Here is an 18,475-nt window from a genome sequence, read left to right on the forward strand (position 1 = left end):
TTGGCTCTGTTAGCTCTCATTTATGAGACACCTGTTGTCTTTTATTAGACAACTCATTTAACTGTCCGTCATCTTTAGGGACTAGATGGTGACGGTCCTTACTCGCAGAGAGAAGCAGGGTGGCCACAGAATTTGAGTTTAAGATCACTCCTCTGATACAAGTATCTAAGGTGTTTTGAAATGCTGGGAAAGGCATTTGAGCAGAGATATTTAAAAATTGCCTCTAGTTTTCAAGAAATGCAAGTAGACAAGGCAGGCATGCTCTAGAACTTTGCTGTGCAGACAGTTGACCTCAGGTCACACTCTCTAGAGGAGTTCTAGAGGGAGGTCCCCTGACTTCCAGCGCTCTGTGTGCTGGCTCATAGGTTGGTGTGCTTTGGTTGGGAGAATGAGTCCCTGGCTGGACGAATGAGAAAGTCCTAAGAAGTGAGCCGGGGAGGAGGTCCCGTAGCACGGGACGCTAGCTAACTAGTCTATGCACCTCTGCATTTCCCTCAGTGATCCTGGGTGGGTGCAGCGGCTACGGAGCTAATGGTGGGACAGGGCTTTTCTGGCCTGAGGTTGGGCAAGCTAGGGTGTGGCTTCTGTGGCACTAGGGCACGCCTGTGATCCTGTGAGTAAGGCAGTTGTCTACCAGCTGCAGGCTGCATTTAAGTAAGAAATGTTGGGTGGGAGGCTATCCTTAGAAAGCAAGCCCAGACCCGTCACTTTTTCCAGTGGTTCAGAGAGTTGCCTTCGGTGTTCCCACCCTGGTACCCTTGCTGCTGACTCAGTGTGTGGCTGGCTTTGTGTGCTATATGCTGTACGTATGACTCATTCCCTCGAGAAGTTTGTCACAACCTGGTGACGGGGCCACATTTGAAAGGAACTCTACATCCATATGCTTCATGAAAAACGACAATTTGCTAGATGAATGGAAGGCTGCTAACTGAGGTATACTAGGATTTATTCTGTTGGCTCTTCTGACACTCTTAGCTTTCACCAAGAAAGACGAAAAGTGTTCTCTGGGAAATCAAGGGCATGTACGACTGTGTATGCTTCTGCTGCCCTGGAGCCAAGAGCCAGAGGTCTCCACCCAGCCTGCCTCTCAGTGATGCACCCACCCCTGGAGCTGAGTGAAGCCTTTCATGATCACCAAGTGTTGTGTCACAGCAGTGTGAGAGAATCCTGGTGTCGTGTTATGTGGAGCTCCTGGGTTTTTACCCTCTTATGTTAATTTGAATTTTAGATGAAACTGTTTTAGTTGCTAATGTTAATATAACACAGATAAAGAATTGTAAACATGCTCTGTCCTTCGCATGGACTAGGTTAGCAGACAGATTGGGTGTGCTTGTTAAATGAAACAATGTAGCAATAATCCGAACTCTCTCTGTGCTCATTTGTTTATAGTCTGCAGGTAGGAGAAGGTAGATGATGAGTAGATTCCAGAAGTTTCCTATTAAATTCTTAAGTCAGTTGTAAACACCTATTAACCTGTTAATACCTATTAACCAGCAAATTCCCTCCCTCCTGGCTTCCGGAACTGAGGAGCCAGAACTGTGCTGACAGGCAGGCATGCGTTCTAAGCATCAATTAGGGAGGAACCAAACACAAAGCGTTGGCAGAGAGCGGTCTAAGCCTCCGACCAGCGTCAGCTTACCCAGCACATTCTCCAGTGCGCTGTTTCTGAATTCCTCACAAAAGCCTGCCAAGCCATGCTGTAATTTGGTGTGTGGTGACTAAACTTCAAACAAGGAGTACCCCGAAGCAGGGATGCCCCAAGCTGAGAATGTTCTGAGTTACAGTTTCTCTTTTCAGAGACCCTTGTGCCGCTGGGTATCCCTGCTGGGGCAGCCTTTCTGGCAACCTTGTTACCAGTTCCTCTCCTGCTGCTTACTGCTAGCTGCCTACACGTGGTCCTCCCCCTCTCTTTTCCTCTTTTCAACCAGCATACCTGGCATGCTTTGCCTTAAACCTGAGTGGGCACAGTGGCTGGTCTTGGTCCTTTCCCTGTGTCTTCTGTGTTCGGCACACGTTCCTATGTGTATGACTGTCCAATGCATAGATGGATAAAGCAGTTTGGGATGCTTTCCTGGCGGGTATTATCAGTGATGATGCATAAATATCTTTCTCGTAGACGATTCACTGAGTCTAGAGATACTTAGAATGAAACGTGAGTGACAGCACAGCAGCATCTTCTCTGGCTTGGTCCACGTTGTTCTGATGAAATTCTTTACTTGCATTTTATAGATCCATGTATATTTATTAACATACATTATATTTCATTTGGTCACTTTTTCATGTCAATACGTGTAGATTTTTCAAACTGTAACTCATTTATCTGGTCTCCAGCTGATTAACATTTAAACTGTTTTAGATATTTGGCCATGGTAAACATCCTTGCAAACAAATCACACATGTGTGAAAGTCTTTTGTCATCAATTCTTGCAAGTAAATTACTGATTCAGAAAGTATATGCATTTAAGTCTGTGATATGCATTGCCAAATTATCTTGTTAAATGCTGTAATTTACTTACCTACATCATAGTAGGTAAGGACTACTCATTTATCTGAATATGCTGTTATCATTCTCATAAATTTATGGCAGCATAAAGTTTGACTTTGTGTGTTTGCTTGTTTTGGCATCTGTAGTCTAGCAGTGTTAGTGTGTCTTTTCATGACCAAATTTGCTGCTCTCTACTGTTGAAATGTGTGTGTGTGTGTGTGTGTGTGGTTATTTTAGAGTTACTGTTCACATATCTTTTGTTTAGGAAAGTCTATTTGATGGTCCAGTAAGTATGGGATCTGATGAGGTCTCTGCTTATATAGAATAGGGGTTCTCATTTCTTGACATTAGAAATGAAGCTCTGGTAAATTGAGAGTTTCATGTGTTTTTTTCTGACTTTCAAGATTATGACTTCTGTTATTTGACAAAGAAAAAAGACTTTAGAATGGAACTTAAGATCTTCAGGCTGTGGACTGTGGCAGTTTTGCCCTCCCTCCCTCCCTCCCTCCCTCCCTCCCTCCCACCCTCCCTCCCTCCCTCTTTCCTTCCTTTCCTCCCCTTCCCTCCCCTGACTTCTTTTCCCTCTGTTATAACATGCAGGCTGGCCTGGTAATCATAGGTATGCACTGGGTGTACATAGGCTCTTTTCCATAAAATTCTCAAGTTTACATGTCACCCAGAGCAGAGACTTGTTTTAAAACTCAAGTTAGCATACCTCTGGAGTAATGCATCATAGATCTCCCTGAAGCGTTTGTTCAGTGTATAAAGGTGAGCTTTCCAAGTCACATGTATGCAGCACAGCTTGAGCTAAGTCGGCAGGAACTGCTTTTTACGCTAAGGGTACCTGCCAGCAGTGTTAGAAGGCAATATTCAGTTGCTTCTGCTATAAAATCTGATATCCTCTGTCTTGCCTCCTTGTCCCCTCTCAAAAAATTAAAAAGAGGGAGGGAGGGAGAAGGAAGATTGAGGACTCTCTTTTAAAGAGACTTCAGTTAGCTCCCTTCCTGAGAGAAACGGACAGTTATCTCATTGCAAAGTACTCTGGCTTGCCAGTGTTTGTTTAAAAGGGGGTGTGGACGAGTTTCCACTGGAGTAGGAGTGTCTAGTCAGTGCTTTCCTTTCTGTGGAGAAAGTTAGCAGCTCGCTGACACATCACTCCCCCTAAGGGAGAATCCAGGACCCCTCTGCACCGATTCCTTCCTGCAGAATGATGGGGCAGCTTGTGAGAAGCGGTCAGGACTGGAGTGCGCAGCTGGTGGGACGCATGTGCTGTATGGGTTAGTACGTCACCGTCACCTCGCGCTCCCCGTGCAGGTTCTGGAATCTGGATAGGAAAGTTGTGCTACCTGCTTTGGCTGCTGTGGGGAGAGCTGACAGGCTGTGGGGTGTCTTGAGGAGTGTGGTTAGAGTCTGGACTACTTTTTAGCTTGCCTGAGAGAACTTTGCTGTGTATGGTTGTGCCTAGGATAAGCCTGTGTGGAGCACTTTGAGATTTGCCGTGTGTCACCGAGCACATTAACTACCATTGAACTTAACTGGAAACTGGGAAATAGCGTGAGCGGTGAGAACTGCTCTCTTGTGTGATTCTTTTCCCCTTAAGTTCTATTGTTTGCACTCGGTACTTTTGTATATTTTCAGCTACATAAAGTGTGCTTCCATTTAAAATTGATTATAAATAAGATAATTTTGACTAGAGGAACGGTATAAAACTTGATCCAGAATAGTAACCGGGCAGTGCACACAGCCAACGACCTGGCTAACACACAGGAATGATGGCAGTCCCTTGTTGTCATAGCAACAGTGCCCTAAATATAAATCTCAGTGTTAAGGATCCCTGACTAAGATGAGGGAAAGTCACCAGGAGACTTGTAATTGGAAAATTAGGTGGTGCAATCTGGTACACTCCCCTTTGAAATAATGTGTACAGAAGGAAGGTGGTGAAATCGCCTGTCTTCCCAGGCTTAAGTTTTTCCCAACTGCGGGGTTGTTACTGAGGGTCTTGGAGCTGTTGCCCTGGTCCTGCTGCAGGGACTCATAGTGGAGGATCTCCTTGGTACTGTGTGGCACTCCTCTAGGCTGATCGTGATAAACAGGCAGCTTGGGCTGTTATCATTACAAGATGGCAGCATCTTCTAATGCATGAGTTATACAACACCCAGTGAGTTTCAGTCCTGCGCGTATGTTGTGAATCAGAGTTCCTAGGGGTTTAGCATTAACCCCGTCTTCAGTGGCTCTTCTTCCCCTCACAGAAGGTTTCGGGTTCACGAGGTCCCATTTATTAATTGCTTATCTGAATGCCTGCACTGTTGATCGGTGTTCTGTGCAGAAAGCTGTCCCCCGTGCCGGTGTATTCAAGGTTGGTCCCTACTTTCTCTTCTGTCAGGTCCAGTGTGTCTGCTTTTATATTGAGGTCTTTGATCCACTTGGAGTTGAGTTTGTGTAGGGCGTTAAGTATTGATTTATTTACATTCATGCAGACATCCAGTTTGACCTGCGCCATTTGTTGAAGATACTGTCTTTTTCCCAGTTTGTTTATTTCTGGCTTTTTTGTCAAAGATCAGGTGTCCATGTATGTGGATTTATGTCTGGCTCTTCAGTTTGAGTCCATGGATCAGGGTGTCTGTTTTTATACCAGTACCATGCGTTTTTAAAATTGCTATAGCTCCGCAGTACAACTTGAAATCAGGAATGGTGAGACCTCTGGCAGTTTTGATTTTATTTTATATTTTATTGTTCAGGATTATTTTAACTATCCTGGGTTAAGCTGTCTTTTTAAAACTCTGGAAAGAACTGTGTTAGAATTTTAATGGGATTGCGTTGACTCTGTCAGTTACTCTTGTTAGGTTAGTTATTTGCAGATGATGCAATAGTACACATAAGTCATCCTAAAAATTTCACTGGGGAACTCCTGGAACTGATAAATACTTTCAGCAAAGTAGTAGATACAAGTTTACTTAAAAAAAAAAAAGTAACCCTCTTATATACAAATGACATAGGGACTGATAATGAATCAGGGAAGCAACACCTTTCACAATAGCCTCAAAATACAGACTATCTCAGAGTATCTCTAACCATACAAGTGAAAGAATTGTATGCTAAAACTACAGGTCTTTGAGGAAAGAAATCAAAGATGATATCAGAAGGCAGGCGCTCATGGGTTGATAGGATTAATATCTAATACTGCAACATAATAATATATCAACTGCAAATAACCATAGTTTGATTTCTCTCTTTCTGCTGTGTGTTCCCGTGATGTCTTCAGTTGTCTTCCTGCTCTAGCTAAGGCTCCAGGCACTCGTTGATACAGAGAGTGTCGACAGCTAAGTCTCATTCCTCACTCTAGTGGAGTTGCTTTGTGTTTCTCTCAGTTTGGAGTGATGTGAGACAGCCCGTTTGGAGGTGGTACTTGGTAGGAGTCGCAGCAGGCGGGCAGCAGGCACAGCACTGGGGGAAGATGAGCCTGTAGTGCTTCCTTACAGATGGCTTAGAGTTGATGGGTTTCAGTGAGACTGGACAGACAGGAGGACGTCCTCCAGACATCTCTATTATTGTTAACTACAAGATGTGGAGCTTCATGTGCAGGGATCATACCAACCTTCTTTTATGTTTTTTTTTCCAGATGAGCGGGACAAAGTTCAAAAGAAAACATTTACAAAATGGATAAATCAGCATCTCATGAAGGTGAGTTTCTCCCTCCTGTGCCAGAGTGGCTTTGCACACTCCAGTACACAGGGCAGAGCTGTGGATGTCACACACAGCTAATGCCTTTGTTGTTGTAGCGGAGGGTGTGTGGCTTGTGGGTAATGGAGTAGGTGGGAAGGTAGTATCCCTGACTAGTGTGTTTCCTGACTCTCTCTCTCCCTCTCTCTCTCTCTCTCTCTCTCTCTCTCTCTCTCTCTCTCTCTCTCTCTCTCTCTCTCTCATACACACACACACACACACACACACACACACTTACTTGGACTCAAAGAAAGCTGCCTTCTGGCACAAACTGTTTCAGGATTCCACTTCTGCACGCAGATTTTTTTATTTTTATTTTTTATTTATTTGTTTGGATAGCAGAGGCTTGAGTGAGAATGGAATTGGATATTGGAAAGAAGCTGGGGATAGTTGTATTTGTGCTGAAGGATTATGTCTATATTGCTCTAAGAAATCGCTATCGCTCTTAGATTAATATTATTTGTGTGCTATGTGTCACCTGGAGAATTTGATAGATGCTCTCGGAAAAGTACATAGGATTTTCCTCATCATTTACTGAGTTGAATTCTACTGAGGCCCATGTGATTTTACAGCTGACTGTCGGTCACTTTTACTGATTATATTTTTATAAGGACCAGAGGGAACTCTTTAATGTGGAAGGACTTTTCCAGTTAAACTATTGTACAATGCGAGGCAAGAACAGTGTAAGAAGTGATTTTAGCCTGGTGTTGTGGTGCTGACCTTTAACCTCATCGCCCATGAGACAGAGGCAGGCAGATCTCTATAAATTTTAGGCCACTGTCGTCTGCATTGTAAGATCCAGGCCAGCAAAGGCTACATAATGAGACACCATTTCAAACAAACAAAGATTTTAACATCAGGAACATACCTGAATTATCTGAGTGATGTCCCAGTCTCTACCTCCTCCCCACTACCCAGCAGCACCCTGTGCCGGGCTCTGATGGTCGTGTTCAGAGAGAGAGCATGTCACTTATTCTCTAGTTGAGAGTCGCTTTGATAGGGAACCTGTTGTGTTGACAAGGACTAGAAGTTGAGACTTGATATGTTTGTGAGGAAGGAGACCACCAGTTTCACCTGCCATCTTCCAGGCCTTTGGTTCATCCTGCATGTGTGAACCACTGGGGCTTTCCCACAGGATGGGGCAGTGATGGGCTGCAGTCAGGTTTGTGGTATAGGACCTTTGAGCTTAAGCTCCAAGAGGGTTTTCTGTCTCAGTTACTTTTCTGTTGTTGTACTAAGACACTACGACCAAGGGTGCTGATGAAAGAAAGCATTTAATTTGGAGCTTAGGGTTTCTATGGCCATCATGTCAGAGAGGCTTCATGTTGGAGTTGTAGCTGAGAGCTTACATACATCCTGAGAAACAACTGGGAAGGGGGGAGAGGGGAGGAGGAACAAGCACACTATACTCAAAGCCTGCTCCCAGTGACACACCTCCTCCAATAAGGCCACACCTCCTAATCCTTCCTAAACAGTTCCACCAACTGGGAACCAAGTATTCACACACATGACCCTGTAGCCACCATTCTCACCCACGGTATTCTGTCTCAGAGTGACTGCGTGGAAGCAGCTTGTGCCGCTGTGACTATTTCTGACCTAACAGTCTCCATAGGTGTGGTGACCTGGGGATGGGCAAGGGCGTAGGGCGTTGGATTTCCCAAATGGTCATGGACACACATAGCTGTGGTAAGCATTCCATGTTGATAGTCAAGTCACACCAGAGAGAACCACAAACAAAGACAGCTATCAAGGGGGCCATCAGACTGGCACCAGACAGGTCTTTTGCAGGAACCCATGTGTGCCAGGCCTGTTGCACTGGTCAGCTTATCTAATAGTTTATAAGCTAGATGATTTCATCTACCAGTATTTTGCTAAAAGTATCCAAATAATAGTTGTGTATTGTGTGGACTCATTCTTAAGTCGAATCATTGTGACTGGCTAGAATATGAATTCTATGTATAATCACATTGCATACATTAAATCATTCACTCCTAGGGATAATCCTCTGACATGGCCTAGGCTACCGGTTTCACATATGTACCTTTAGGGTTAGATAGACCTCCAGGGTTCAGAATCCTCTTTTACCCGGAATAGCTCTTGGAATATTTAATGCTCAACCCTTCTATAGATATAAAATGAAAATCTCAAAGACTGAAGGCTTAATTATGCTATATGTAGTAACACATGGGAAAATAATTATTCTACACAACAACCAGTAAACTGATGCCTGCGTAGCTGCTTCGTGCTGTAAGAGCAGACTAGTTTATTTCATGGACTCCAATAGAGGTCAGGATTTTAAATTAACTCTTGGTTGGGGCCTATAGTTCAACGGTTGAGTGCCTATTGAGCACACACAAGACCTTGGGCTCAATCCCAGGCATCCAAACAAAACAAAATTAAGTTAAAATTATCTCCTGTTTAATGTAGAGTCACATAGGGAGGTAGGCAGCTGGAGTGTGGCCTTGGCTGACTCCCACCAGCAGCTGCTTGTGTGCTTGTGGGGTGGCTTGGTAACAGCTCAAGCTGGGCTTCCCTCAGAGCCCTGAGAACTTTGCACTGGAGATGCTGGAGTCAAGATGCCACCGTCACAACAACCCTTGCCACCCACATCCCCAGACTCTAGTTATTCTCTAGAAGTCACAACATTACCCTGAGGTAAGGAAAACCCAATCTCCACAAACATTCTGGGACACTGAGTCAAGGCCTACTCCTCTTGTCTGATCCACTTAAGGTTTGATGAGGGGACCGGTGTGTTGGGCAGTGAACCTGTTTTTGTCACTGGAACGAGTGTTGTTTCAGTTGGACATGTGGTCAAAATTCAGTTAGTGGGACCTATAAAATAAGAATATGCATTTTTGGTGAGAAACATGTTAATAGTGAGACAATTGTCCTGTGCTGAATTTCTTCTCTCGTGGCTAGAGATGTTGAATATATTCAAGGGGAAACTGAAGTAGAGTCTGGGAGACTCTGGATCATTCTCACTTTCTTCAGGCCCTTTAAATTAAGGGAAAGTATACCATTTGAAGGGATTATGTGAAGATCAGACCGTGTTATTTAAGTGTTAAGGGAAGGCAGGCATTAAAACCAGGCCTGAGAAGCTCAGGACACAGAGAAGTAAGTGGAGTGGAGCCTCACTCTGTGCCCGGACAGTCACGTTCACGTGGAAACGTTTTTTCTTGAAGATGTCTGGTGGCGACTTAAAAATATAATGTTTTCTGGAAAAAGTAGCTATCTTAGTTCACTGTTCTATTTCTGTGAAGGGACACCATGACCAAGGCAACTCATAAGAGAAAGCATTTACTTAGGGGCTGGCTTACAATTTCAGAAGCTTTAGTCCAATATCACGACAGGGAGCAGGACGCTAGAAAGGCGTGGTGCTGGGGAAGAAGCTTAGGGCTGCATCTTGGTCTACAAACAGAGGGGGGGAGGGAGCTGTGGAGGGAGGAAGACAGAAGACAGACAGACAGGGTCTGGCGTGGGATTTTAAAATCTTAAAGCCCACTCCTAGTGACACACTTTCTCCAACAGGGCCACAACCACGTCAAGACCACACCTCCTAGTCCTTCTAATCCTTCCAAATAGTTCCACTCCCTGATGACTAACCATTCAAATATAGGAGCCTAGAGGGGCCATTCTTATCAAACCACCGCAGTGATTTTCCTTAGCTTGATTTTTTTATGTTTATCAAAACAAAAATTATTCTTGTTGAAAGTAGCTGGGCAGGAAAGGTGAGGCACAGGTGCTGAGGAGTGGCCATCTCTTCATCTCTCTGGCTTGGATTTTAAGAGTTCTCATGCCCCACTGCATGGATGACGCTGCCCGCTGCCCGCTGACTCTTCTGTCAAGAGCGCCTCCTCTGATTCACATCCTTTCAGATACTTAGGAACAAAACCTCTTAGCACATTTCTGTCTGCTGCCATTGTTTGCCTTGGGAATCAGGTGGTGGGAACATTTATCTGGCTTCTAGCATAACTTGAACCGCAACATTGTAACAAGACTGAAATGGTTGCTCCTGAAAACACCATGGCTTTATTTAGCCAAATGACCTGGAGAGTTGTTTTACAGTGCAGTTTCTGGGATCCACAGGATTTGTGGATGGTCTAGGGCTCCCGATGTTCTTAGAAGCTGGAGGTCGTACAGGACTACTTGTTATTACTGGTCACATGCAAGTTCTTTTGATGTGCTGCTGCCTAGAAGCTCACGGGACAGTAATCTGAGAAAGGGCACCATGGATTCAAGCACCTTGGCTGTCATCTCCGCCTGTGGTGTATGGAAGGGTAGGGCCCAGGGAGAACAAAGCCCTTTATCCTCAAAGCTCTGTGACAGTTACCAGAGATGTCGTGGCTCCCTTTACATGTGGACTGTCTTAGTCACAGTTTCTATTCCTGCATAAACATCATGACCAAGAAACAAGTTGGGGAGGAAAGGGTTTATTCAGCTTATACTTCCATGTTATCACCAAAAGGAAGTGTTTATCACCAAAGGAAGTCAGGACTAGAACTCAAGCAGGTCAGGATACAGGAGCTGATGCAGAGGACATGGAGGGGTACACTGTGCTTACTGGTTTGCTTCCCCTGGCTTGCTCAACTTGCTTTCTTATAGAACCCAAGACTACCAGCCCAGGGATGGCACTACCCACAAGGGGCCCTCCCCACTTGATCACTAATTGAGAAAATGACTTACAGCTGGATCTCATAGAGGCACTTCTTCAACTGAAGCTCCTTTCTCTGTGGTAACTCCAGCTTGTGTCAAGTTGTCACACAGAACCAGCCAGTACATAGACCTAACCCAGAAGTTCAGATGTTTCTCAGAGCATTAGCCTAAAGGGTAACAGTTTTTCAGAAGACTCGAACATGCAATGTCTTTATCTGTATAGAAAGGATCGATCTTAGTCTAGTTACCAGGGAATCAGGATCTATAGCATCCATCAGTAAAAGTAGTGCTTCTTGACCTTCCTAGTGCCACAACCCTTTAATATCCTCATGCTGTGGTGACCCTCCACTGTAAAACTATTTTCACTGATACTTCATAACTAATTTTACTACAGTTACGAATTGTAATGTAAATAGCTGATGAGTGAGATATCTGATATATTACCTACAAATGGGGTTGGACCCACATCTTGAAAGGCCCTGAGTTTAAACTCTTTATTCTACAATATTGTGTGAAAGGTACTAATTATGATGACTTTTTTCTAACTTTTAATTTATTGATGTATAATTTACTGACACCTAGATTCCAGTGTTGGACCCCCTCCAACACTGTGTGTTAGTGTGTGCTGGGCTCCTGCCTGGGGGACTGCCAAGTGGCTCTACTGTTACAGCATGTCCTGGAGGGCTCCTTTCAGTTCTGTAAGAATGTCAGTGACTTTGTGGCTCCCCTGAACCGTCAATTTATGCTTTGTCTTCTGATTGGCTGGTAGGACATCTAAACCCTCAAACTGAGGAAGAGTACAGGGAGAGGGGCACTGTTTGATCATCACGTTCTTGAACATCTCCTTTAGGACAGGGATGATTTTGAATTACTGACTTTATAAAGGACCAATGAAAATAACTGTAGTCTCTCTCTCTCTCTCTCTCTCTCTCTCTCGTGTGTGTGTGTGTGTGTGTGTGTGTGTGTGTGTGGTCACCTTTTTGTTGCTATAACAAAATTCCTCAGAAAATCAATTTAAACAGATTCAGAATTGTGGCAAGGCAGAAACATTTTGATGAGAGGGAATGGGCAAAAGGGCTTCCTGCTTCTTGTCTATCATGGAGAAGGACAGGAGGCAGAACAAAAGTGGCGGAGGGACAGGATAAACCCTTCAAAGACAGTGACCTATTTCTTCCAGCCAGGCCCTGCCTTCTGACTGGCTATTTAACCTTGAGTTCTGATCATAGCCTTCTGGAGCCATTCAATTCTCGGTACTACTGACTTCCACCCATGAACTTTAGGGGATATTTTATGTCCAAACTATAATAACATAGAGACTGAGCAGCCTTGGGGTGGAAGACTTGGCTCCGTGGTTCAGGACAGTAGTTGCTCTTGAAGAGGACCCAGCAAGAGTTCCCAGCACACCACATGACTTCCACCCATCTTAACTCTAGCTCCAGGGTATCAATGTCTGGTGCTAAACTCTGTGGGCACTGCGCACACGTGGTTCACATTCATACATACAACTAAAGCACTCCCATGCATAAAAGAAAATGAATAAATCTCAGGGGAAAATGAAAAGAAACTGAGTACCACAGCAAAGGACATCCGTGCAGGAGGACCCACCTTCCCATGACCTTTCCAGGGGTCTCCGGCTTCAGACACATACCGCCTGATCACTCGCTTCGTCTACAGTCGCTAATGAGCTCTGATTTTGTTTTCATTCGTTCTGAATGTAGAAAAATATTTGCCAGACTAAGTTCTTCATATACATATATATATGAAACATATATATCTTTATATATATTTAAATATATATAAATAAATCTTAGAAATATATATATATTTCTCTATCTTCATGTACACCTGTGTGCCAGAAGAGGGCAGCAGATCCCATTATAGATGTTTGTGAGCCACCCTGTGGTTGCTGGGAATTGAACTCTGGACCTTTGGAAGAAAAGCCAGTGTTCTTAACCTCAGAGCCATCTCTCCAGCCCAACTAAATTCTATTGTTTGGCAACTCTCCAATACTGAATAGATAAATCCACGGGTTCTCCGCAGTCCTCCTGCACGGGCACTGAGATGTCTTTCAGGCGGGGATGTTCCTTTCCATACAGTCAAATCGAAACCTGGTCCCAGGCTCTTCCTAGTCAGGGGCTACTGCCTTGCCGACTCAGGGAGGCCTCAGAAGGTAGCATAAGAAGAACAGATAAAGTAGAAAAGCTAGAAATCAGTGCTGGAGGATGCTCTGGTCTGAAGGCGGGACTGGGGTCAATGGCGGCAGAGGCAAGGCAGACTTACCCCGCTGTGTGGAAATTAATCATCATCCAATCTTAATATAAAATGGACACATTATCTGTTTCATGACAAAGGAAAGTGACTAACATAAAAGGTAAGCTTCAGAGTCTAGGGAAATTAATGCTTCTTTCTGCACATGTTGACCCCTGCATGAAGAGTGCTTTTAACGCCCGCTTATCTTGGCATTCTTGTTTGTAGTTTACCAAAGAGAAACTTTGAGTATGATGTCACAATTTGTTATAGGTTTTGCTCCTTCCTGAATATGTCTCTCATATATGAATGGGAACTTTGCTACTTTGTTTCTTTCAATGAGTAAAACGAATACTTGGTTTACAAACGTATGGAATGCATATTTAATGGATAGGATGTTTTACAGACGTTAAGAGCTTAGGTCTTGGGAGCAAGAAGCCACGTACTAGGGAAGAAATGGTGGACCAGTGAAAAAGTGGTCCAGCTGATCTGGCATCAGCTGAAGAGACACACTTCTGGGTGGGTTTGTGCAGACGCTACTTTTTAAAAAATATTTTCTTTTATTGTGCCTGTGTATTTGTGTGTTGGAGAACTCTGCTGCTAAGGTGACAGGACCCCATGACCAGATGGCTTTCTGAGCTCCACACAAAATGGGTGACTCTCTTTTTCACAGTGGCTTCCCCGTCTCTGTCTTTGTCTGGAGAGTGTCTGTCTGGAGAGTGTCCCTGAACACAGGTGGTTGGCCTTGTCTGAAAAGTGACCTTGTTCAGAGCTCTCTGTAAGGCTGCATAACTCAGCACACATCCCGCTCTGGCTTCTAGCCCGCATGATAATTAGGTGCTGTATTATAACCAATCAGCCTGCCCTGCTCCCTCTCCATCCATACCCCTAAAAAAGCCCTTCAATACCCTAGCCATGAAACAGTAGACTTGTCTCCCTGCAGCAGTCTCAGGAGGGCCTTCCACCATACTCATGACTGACTGAACCTGGCCCTCTGCCTCTGCTCCCTTTTATCCTCACAGACTGGTGGCCATAAGTCTCCCAGACAAAGGGGAGGCCTTGTGTGTGTGTGTGTGTGTGTGTGTGTGTGTATGCACGCGCGAGTGAGCAAATACTTTCAGAAGCTAGAAGAAGGCGGCATATCCTTCAAAGCTGCATTTCCACGTGTTTTCTAAGCCACCCAACCAGATAGCTGGGAACTAAACTGTGGTCCACTGGAAGCAGTATGTACTCTTAGCCACTGAGCCATCTCTTCTAGTCCCTGCGATGGAGGTTCTTAGATGGAGTGACAGGGAGAGACCATGCCTTCCTTTAGTTCAGAGCTCAGACTCTTTTTATTTCTATCCTAGATTTATCTATTTTATTTTATGCATGTGAGTATTTTGCCTGCATGTACGTTTGCATGGGCACCACATGCATGCAGTGCTTGCAGGAGGGACCTTCTGTCTTTGGCCCAGAGATAACGAGGTCTGAGGGGAAAGCAGTGCGTCCCTTGGCCTGGCTGCATCCGGTCCCTTCTGCTGAGTGCACCTGTCCTCTTCTGCCCCCCGCTGTTGCCAATCGTCCCTCCAATGCGTCCTCTTTAACTGACGCTGTGGGCCGAAGAACTCTGGCTTTCTAGGAATCCTCTGGCCTCAGCTGGTAGACTGGGAATGCTCAGACATCCTGTCGCAGAGTGAGGGGCTACTAGGTCCTTATTCCAGGGTGTAGACAGGTGTTGTCAGACTTGACAAATTGTATGAACCAATCTGATACATTCCTTCCGTAATAAATATATTTTATCTATTTTTGTTCCCCTAGAAAACACTAATTAATACAGGTCCCCTCTCCATATCACTGAACAGGCTCAGGCTTAACATGCCTCACTGTGTTTGTCCATCCTTTCTCATTGCTCCCCCGGAAGGGGTCCAGGGCAGCTCTCTTTCCTCCTGAAACTTTCTTCCTGAGAGTTCACATTGAATTCACACATGGTCGTGGAATTGGTAGCAGACAGTGAGGGGAACCTTTCTCATCTGTCATACTTTCTGAATTATGGGGGATTTGCTATGCTGTTGGAAAGCAAATGTCTGGTGGAACTTCAGACACTGCAAGAAGTAAAAGCACCAGTGGGTTAAAAGGCACCGTCAGCATAGCCAGCTGCGCTGAGTGGGCCCTAGTAGGCTGTTTTATAAGCTGCTGTCTACTTCTGTGTAACACCTCTCCTCACTGAGAAAAGGTGGCACGGGGTAGTAGTTATGAATACAGTTTCTGGATCCAGGGCTCTCTAGACCAATGGCCCTCAACCTGTGGTTGGAGACCCTTTAGAATAAGAAAAGACCCTTTCACAGGGGCCATGTATCAGAAATTCTGCATAGCAGATATTTACATTGCAATTCATAACAGTAGCAAAATTATAGTTATGAAGTAGCAATGAAATGAATTTATGGTTCTGGGTCACGCAGCATCAGGATCTGTATTAGGTTGAGAACCACTGCTCAAGACAGTTCTTGTGGTGTGACCTTGGGCCTTTTGTGGACATTCATGCTGTCATCTCAAAAACAGATTAAAAACAACGTCTTCTTACTAGACAAAGTAAAATAATACAAATAAAGTTTTCTCACTTTTTTTTTTTTTTCGAGACAGGGTTTCTCTGTATAGCCCTAGGTGTCCTGGAACTCACTCTGTAGACTAGGCTGGCCTCAAACTCAGAAATCCACCTGCTTCTGCCTCCCAGAGTGCTGGGATTACAGGCGTGTGCTACCACTGCTCAGCTCAAATAAAGTTTTGAACCCAGTGTCGGGTATATGGTAAGGCTCATTTATTCAGAAGCTTTAGACTTGCCTATTTTCACAACAATGGCAGCTGTGATCCTAACTTTTTTTATGGGTTTGAGTACTATTGTTTAAATATCGAACTGGGAGATGGTTTGTAATGTCCAGCTGTGGTGCTTTTGGACTGATACCACAGTAAGGCATGCATACCAGTTCAATGGTGAATTTGAAATTAAGAAAGTTATTTCCGGCATCTGTTCAAGGCCCGTGGTGACGTGCGATTATGACAGTCTGCAGTGAGATGCTCTGAGTGACAAATTGTGAGCCTGGCATCATGGCTGAGATTAGCCTCAAAAGAGACTTCACAGTGTAACAGCCCGGAAGAGCCACAGCCCACAGGCCATGTCGGCCTCCTGCCTGAGCAGAGCCTGTGGCAGGCACATGGTGCAGTCAGGGTTCTTCACATGACTTAGGGTTTTCACCATCCAGTTAAAAAAAAATTCTATCTCCCTACCCCCAAGGCCAACATGGTGTGTTAGGTCTCTGAAAAGATTACAGCCTTCTGAATTCTTGAATGGTATACACAGTTTATTTCTTAGATTCAAATACACGTACGCCAGAAGGCTGACTAGATGTCAGTGTCTTCTCTAAAGGTAGAAACGATTCTCGCTGATCTGTTGTCTGAGTTAATTAGTATTAGTAATGTGCATTAGTGATATCAGAATTTGATTTCATTTCCAAAACATCTGTATTATATAAATTTAAACTGCCCCCATTTTGAGTTTACTGAGTACTATATGTAATAACTTAATATTTCTTCTAGGTAATTACTTACATTGAATCTCAAACTTCTCTGCCTTAAGTTTATGGAATTTCTGACAAATACTTTTTGTTGATTTTTTTTTTTAAACAGAATTGCCAAAAAAAATTCAGATGAACATTCAAGCCCATAGGTACCCACACAGGAGTACCACTCCCCAGATCCTGTTCCCCAGGAAGCCAGTAGGGAGAGCCAGGTGAGGCAGGGAGTCTGGAGGAGATGAGAGGTTTCTGGAGCCAGAAGAATGTGGAAAGAAACGTTTTGTAGTTCAAAGGTTTATGTTACACATTAGCATTTGAAAGACTGAAAATTCTTTGGTAAGACAAACTGTTGAACCCGGTGTTTCTCAAGCCTATTTTGCTTTAGTCAAATAGTAGCTCCTCACATCCTGCTGCTAGATGCTTTGGGAGAGTCTTAAAGTGATACTTTTAAACCAGTGTAGTCTTGAATTGCAGAGTGTTAGTTTCTGTGACAGGCTTTGTTGCCTTGCTTTGTCACAGCCTTCTTTTATGGTTCGTTGTGTTTCTACTTGAAGTAAACCCAGCTCTCTCTTTCAATGTTTGTAATTTGCCTGTTTCCCCCTCACTCTCTCAGGCCACATCCCTTTAATGGTGGACGAGCTGCATGGATGCTCTTCAGTCTTTCAGTATCCCTGTCCCTTGTCAAGTAGAGGTTCTGTCTTCTTTGTTTCATTTACATGTTATATTTTCTTATCTTAAAAAATCATTTGGTGCCTTTTATTGACACATGATAATGGCATGTACTTTGGGGTACAGTGTGACACTTCAGGACATGTCCACAGCATACAATGATCAGAGTATTTACCCATCACCTCGTCCATTTGTCATTTCTCTTTGTTGGAAATACACTCCCCTCTGCCCTACAGTGTAGCATTGACATCTATTCGCTGGTGTTCCCCGATACACCTAAGTTTGGTTATGTTGGGGTTCTTCCAGTCTGGTTATTTTATTATCCACTTGTCTATACTCTTTGATAGAATGATTATTCACGTACTTGCCTATGACTGGAGGTAGATACCCTTACGATGAGATTTTCTTTTCCATGTGTGCTTTCCGTGTTGTGTATAAGCAGTTTTCTAACTGATCGTAGTGATCGCTGCCTGTAATCCCAGAAGTTGGTATGCTAAGACAAGAGAATCATGGGTATGAAGCCTGGGCTGTGTAATAGCACGACCTTATCATAAATAAATTAATAGTCTTCCCTTGGTCAAAATGTACTGCTGTTAATTTAATCTATAATTGTATAAGTTTAGCTACTATTTCTGAGTTTATGGTTCACTTTGAGGAAAAGCTTCAACTGAATCTTCTGCCTGTGGGTACAATGACTTAGTGAGTTATTGTCAGCATCATTGCTGAAAAGCATGGCCTCTGCTAAATTCCTTTTGTTTTTAATCAGAAAACCTATTGTCATAGAATATGTGTCACACTACATACATATTACATCTTAAATATATTTTAATATATGTGTCGTGTTACATATACATTCCATCTTAAGTATCTTGTAAAAGTGTACTTTCGAGCCAGTCTGTTCAGCTTTAGGGCTGAGTTCTATCCCCAGATCCTTCCTAAACACCCGTTGCTCCTCAATTGCTGAGACACTTTATATGGATAATAGAAAATGCAGAAGAAAAGATGGACCCTTTTGTCTGTGAAATTGGTGACTCAGCAGCATTTATACAGATCCACTATGGGAGGGGCTGTGATGTGATGGGTTTTGGGAAACCAAATTTGTTTAGTAGAGATCACACCTCTGTTTCTGGAGTTTCTCTTTGTCTGCACA

The 18,475-nt window shown here is 43.9% G+C and overlaps 1 protein-coding gene across 9 annotated transcripts in view; it reads left to right on the forward strand.

The window, feature by feature from the left end:
* Dst (dystonin) overlaps positions 1–18,475 on the forward strand; it is a 397,313-nt gene that overhangs the window by 172,308 nt on the left and 206,530 nt on the right. For all 9 annotated transcript variants that reach the window (XM_052192861.1, XM_052192851.1, XM_052192852.1 and 6 more), the window contains one exon: positions 6,105–6,166. In XM_052192861.1, coding sequence (XP_052048821.1) covers positions 6,105–6,166 — 62 coding nt within the window. The remainder of the gene's footprint in view (positions 1–6,104; positions 6,167–18,475) is intronic.

This window comes from Apodemus sylvaticus, chromosome 9 (genome assembly GCF_947179515.1).
Source record: "Apodemus sylvaticus chromosome 9, mApoSyl1.1, whole genome shotgun sequence".
Classification (NCBI taxonomy): Eukaryota; Metazoa; Chordata; class Mammalia; order Rodentia; family Muridae; genus Apodemus; species Apodemus sylvaticus.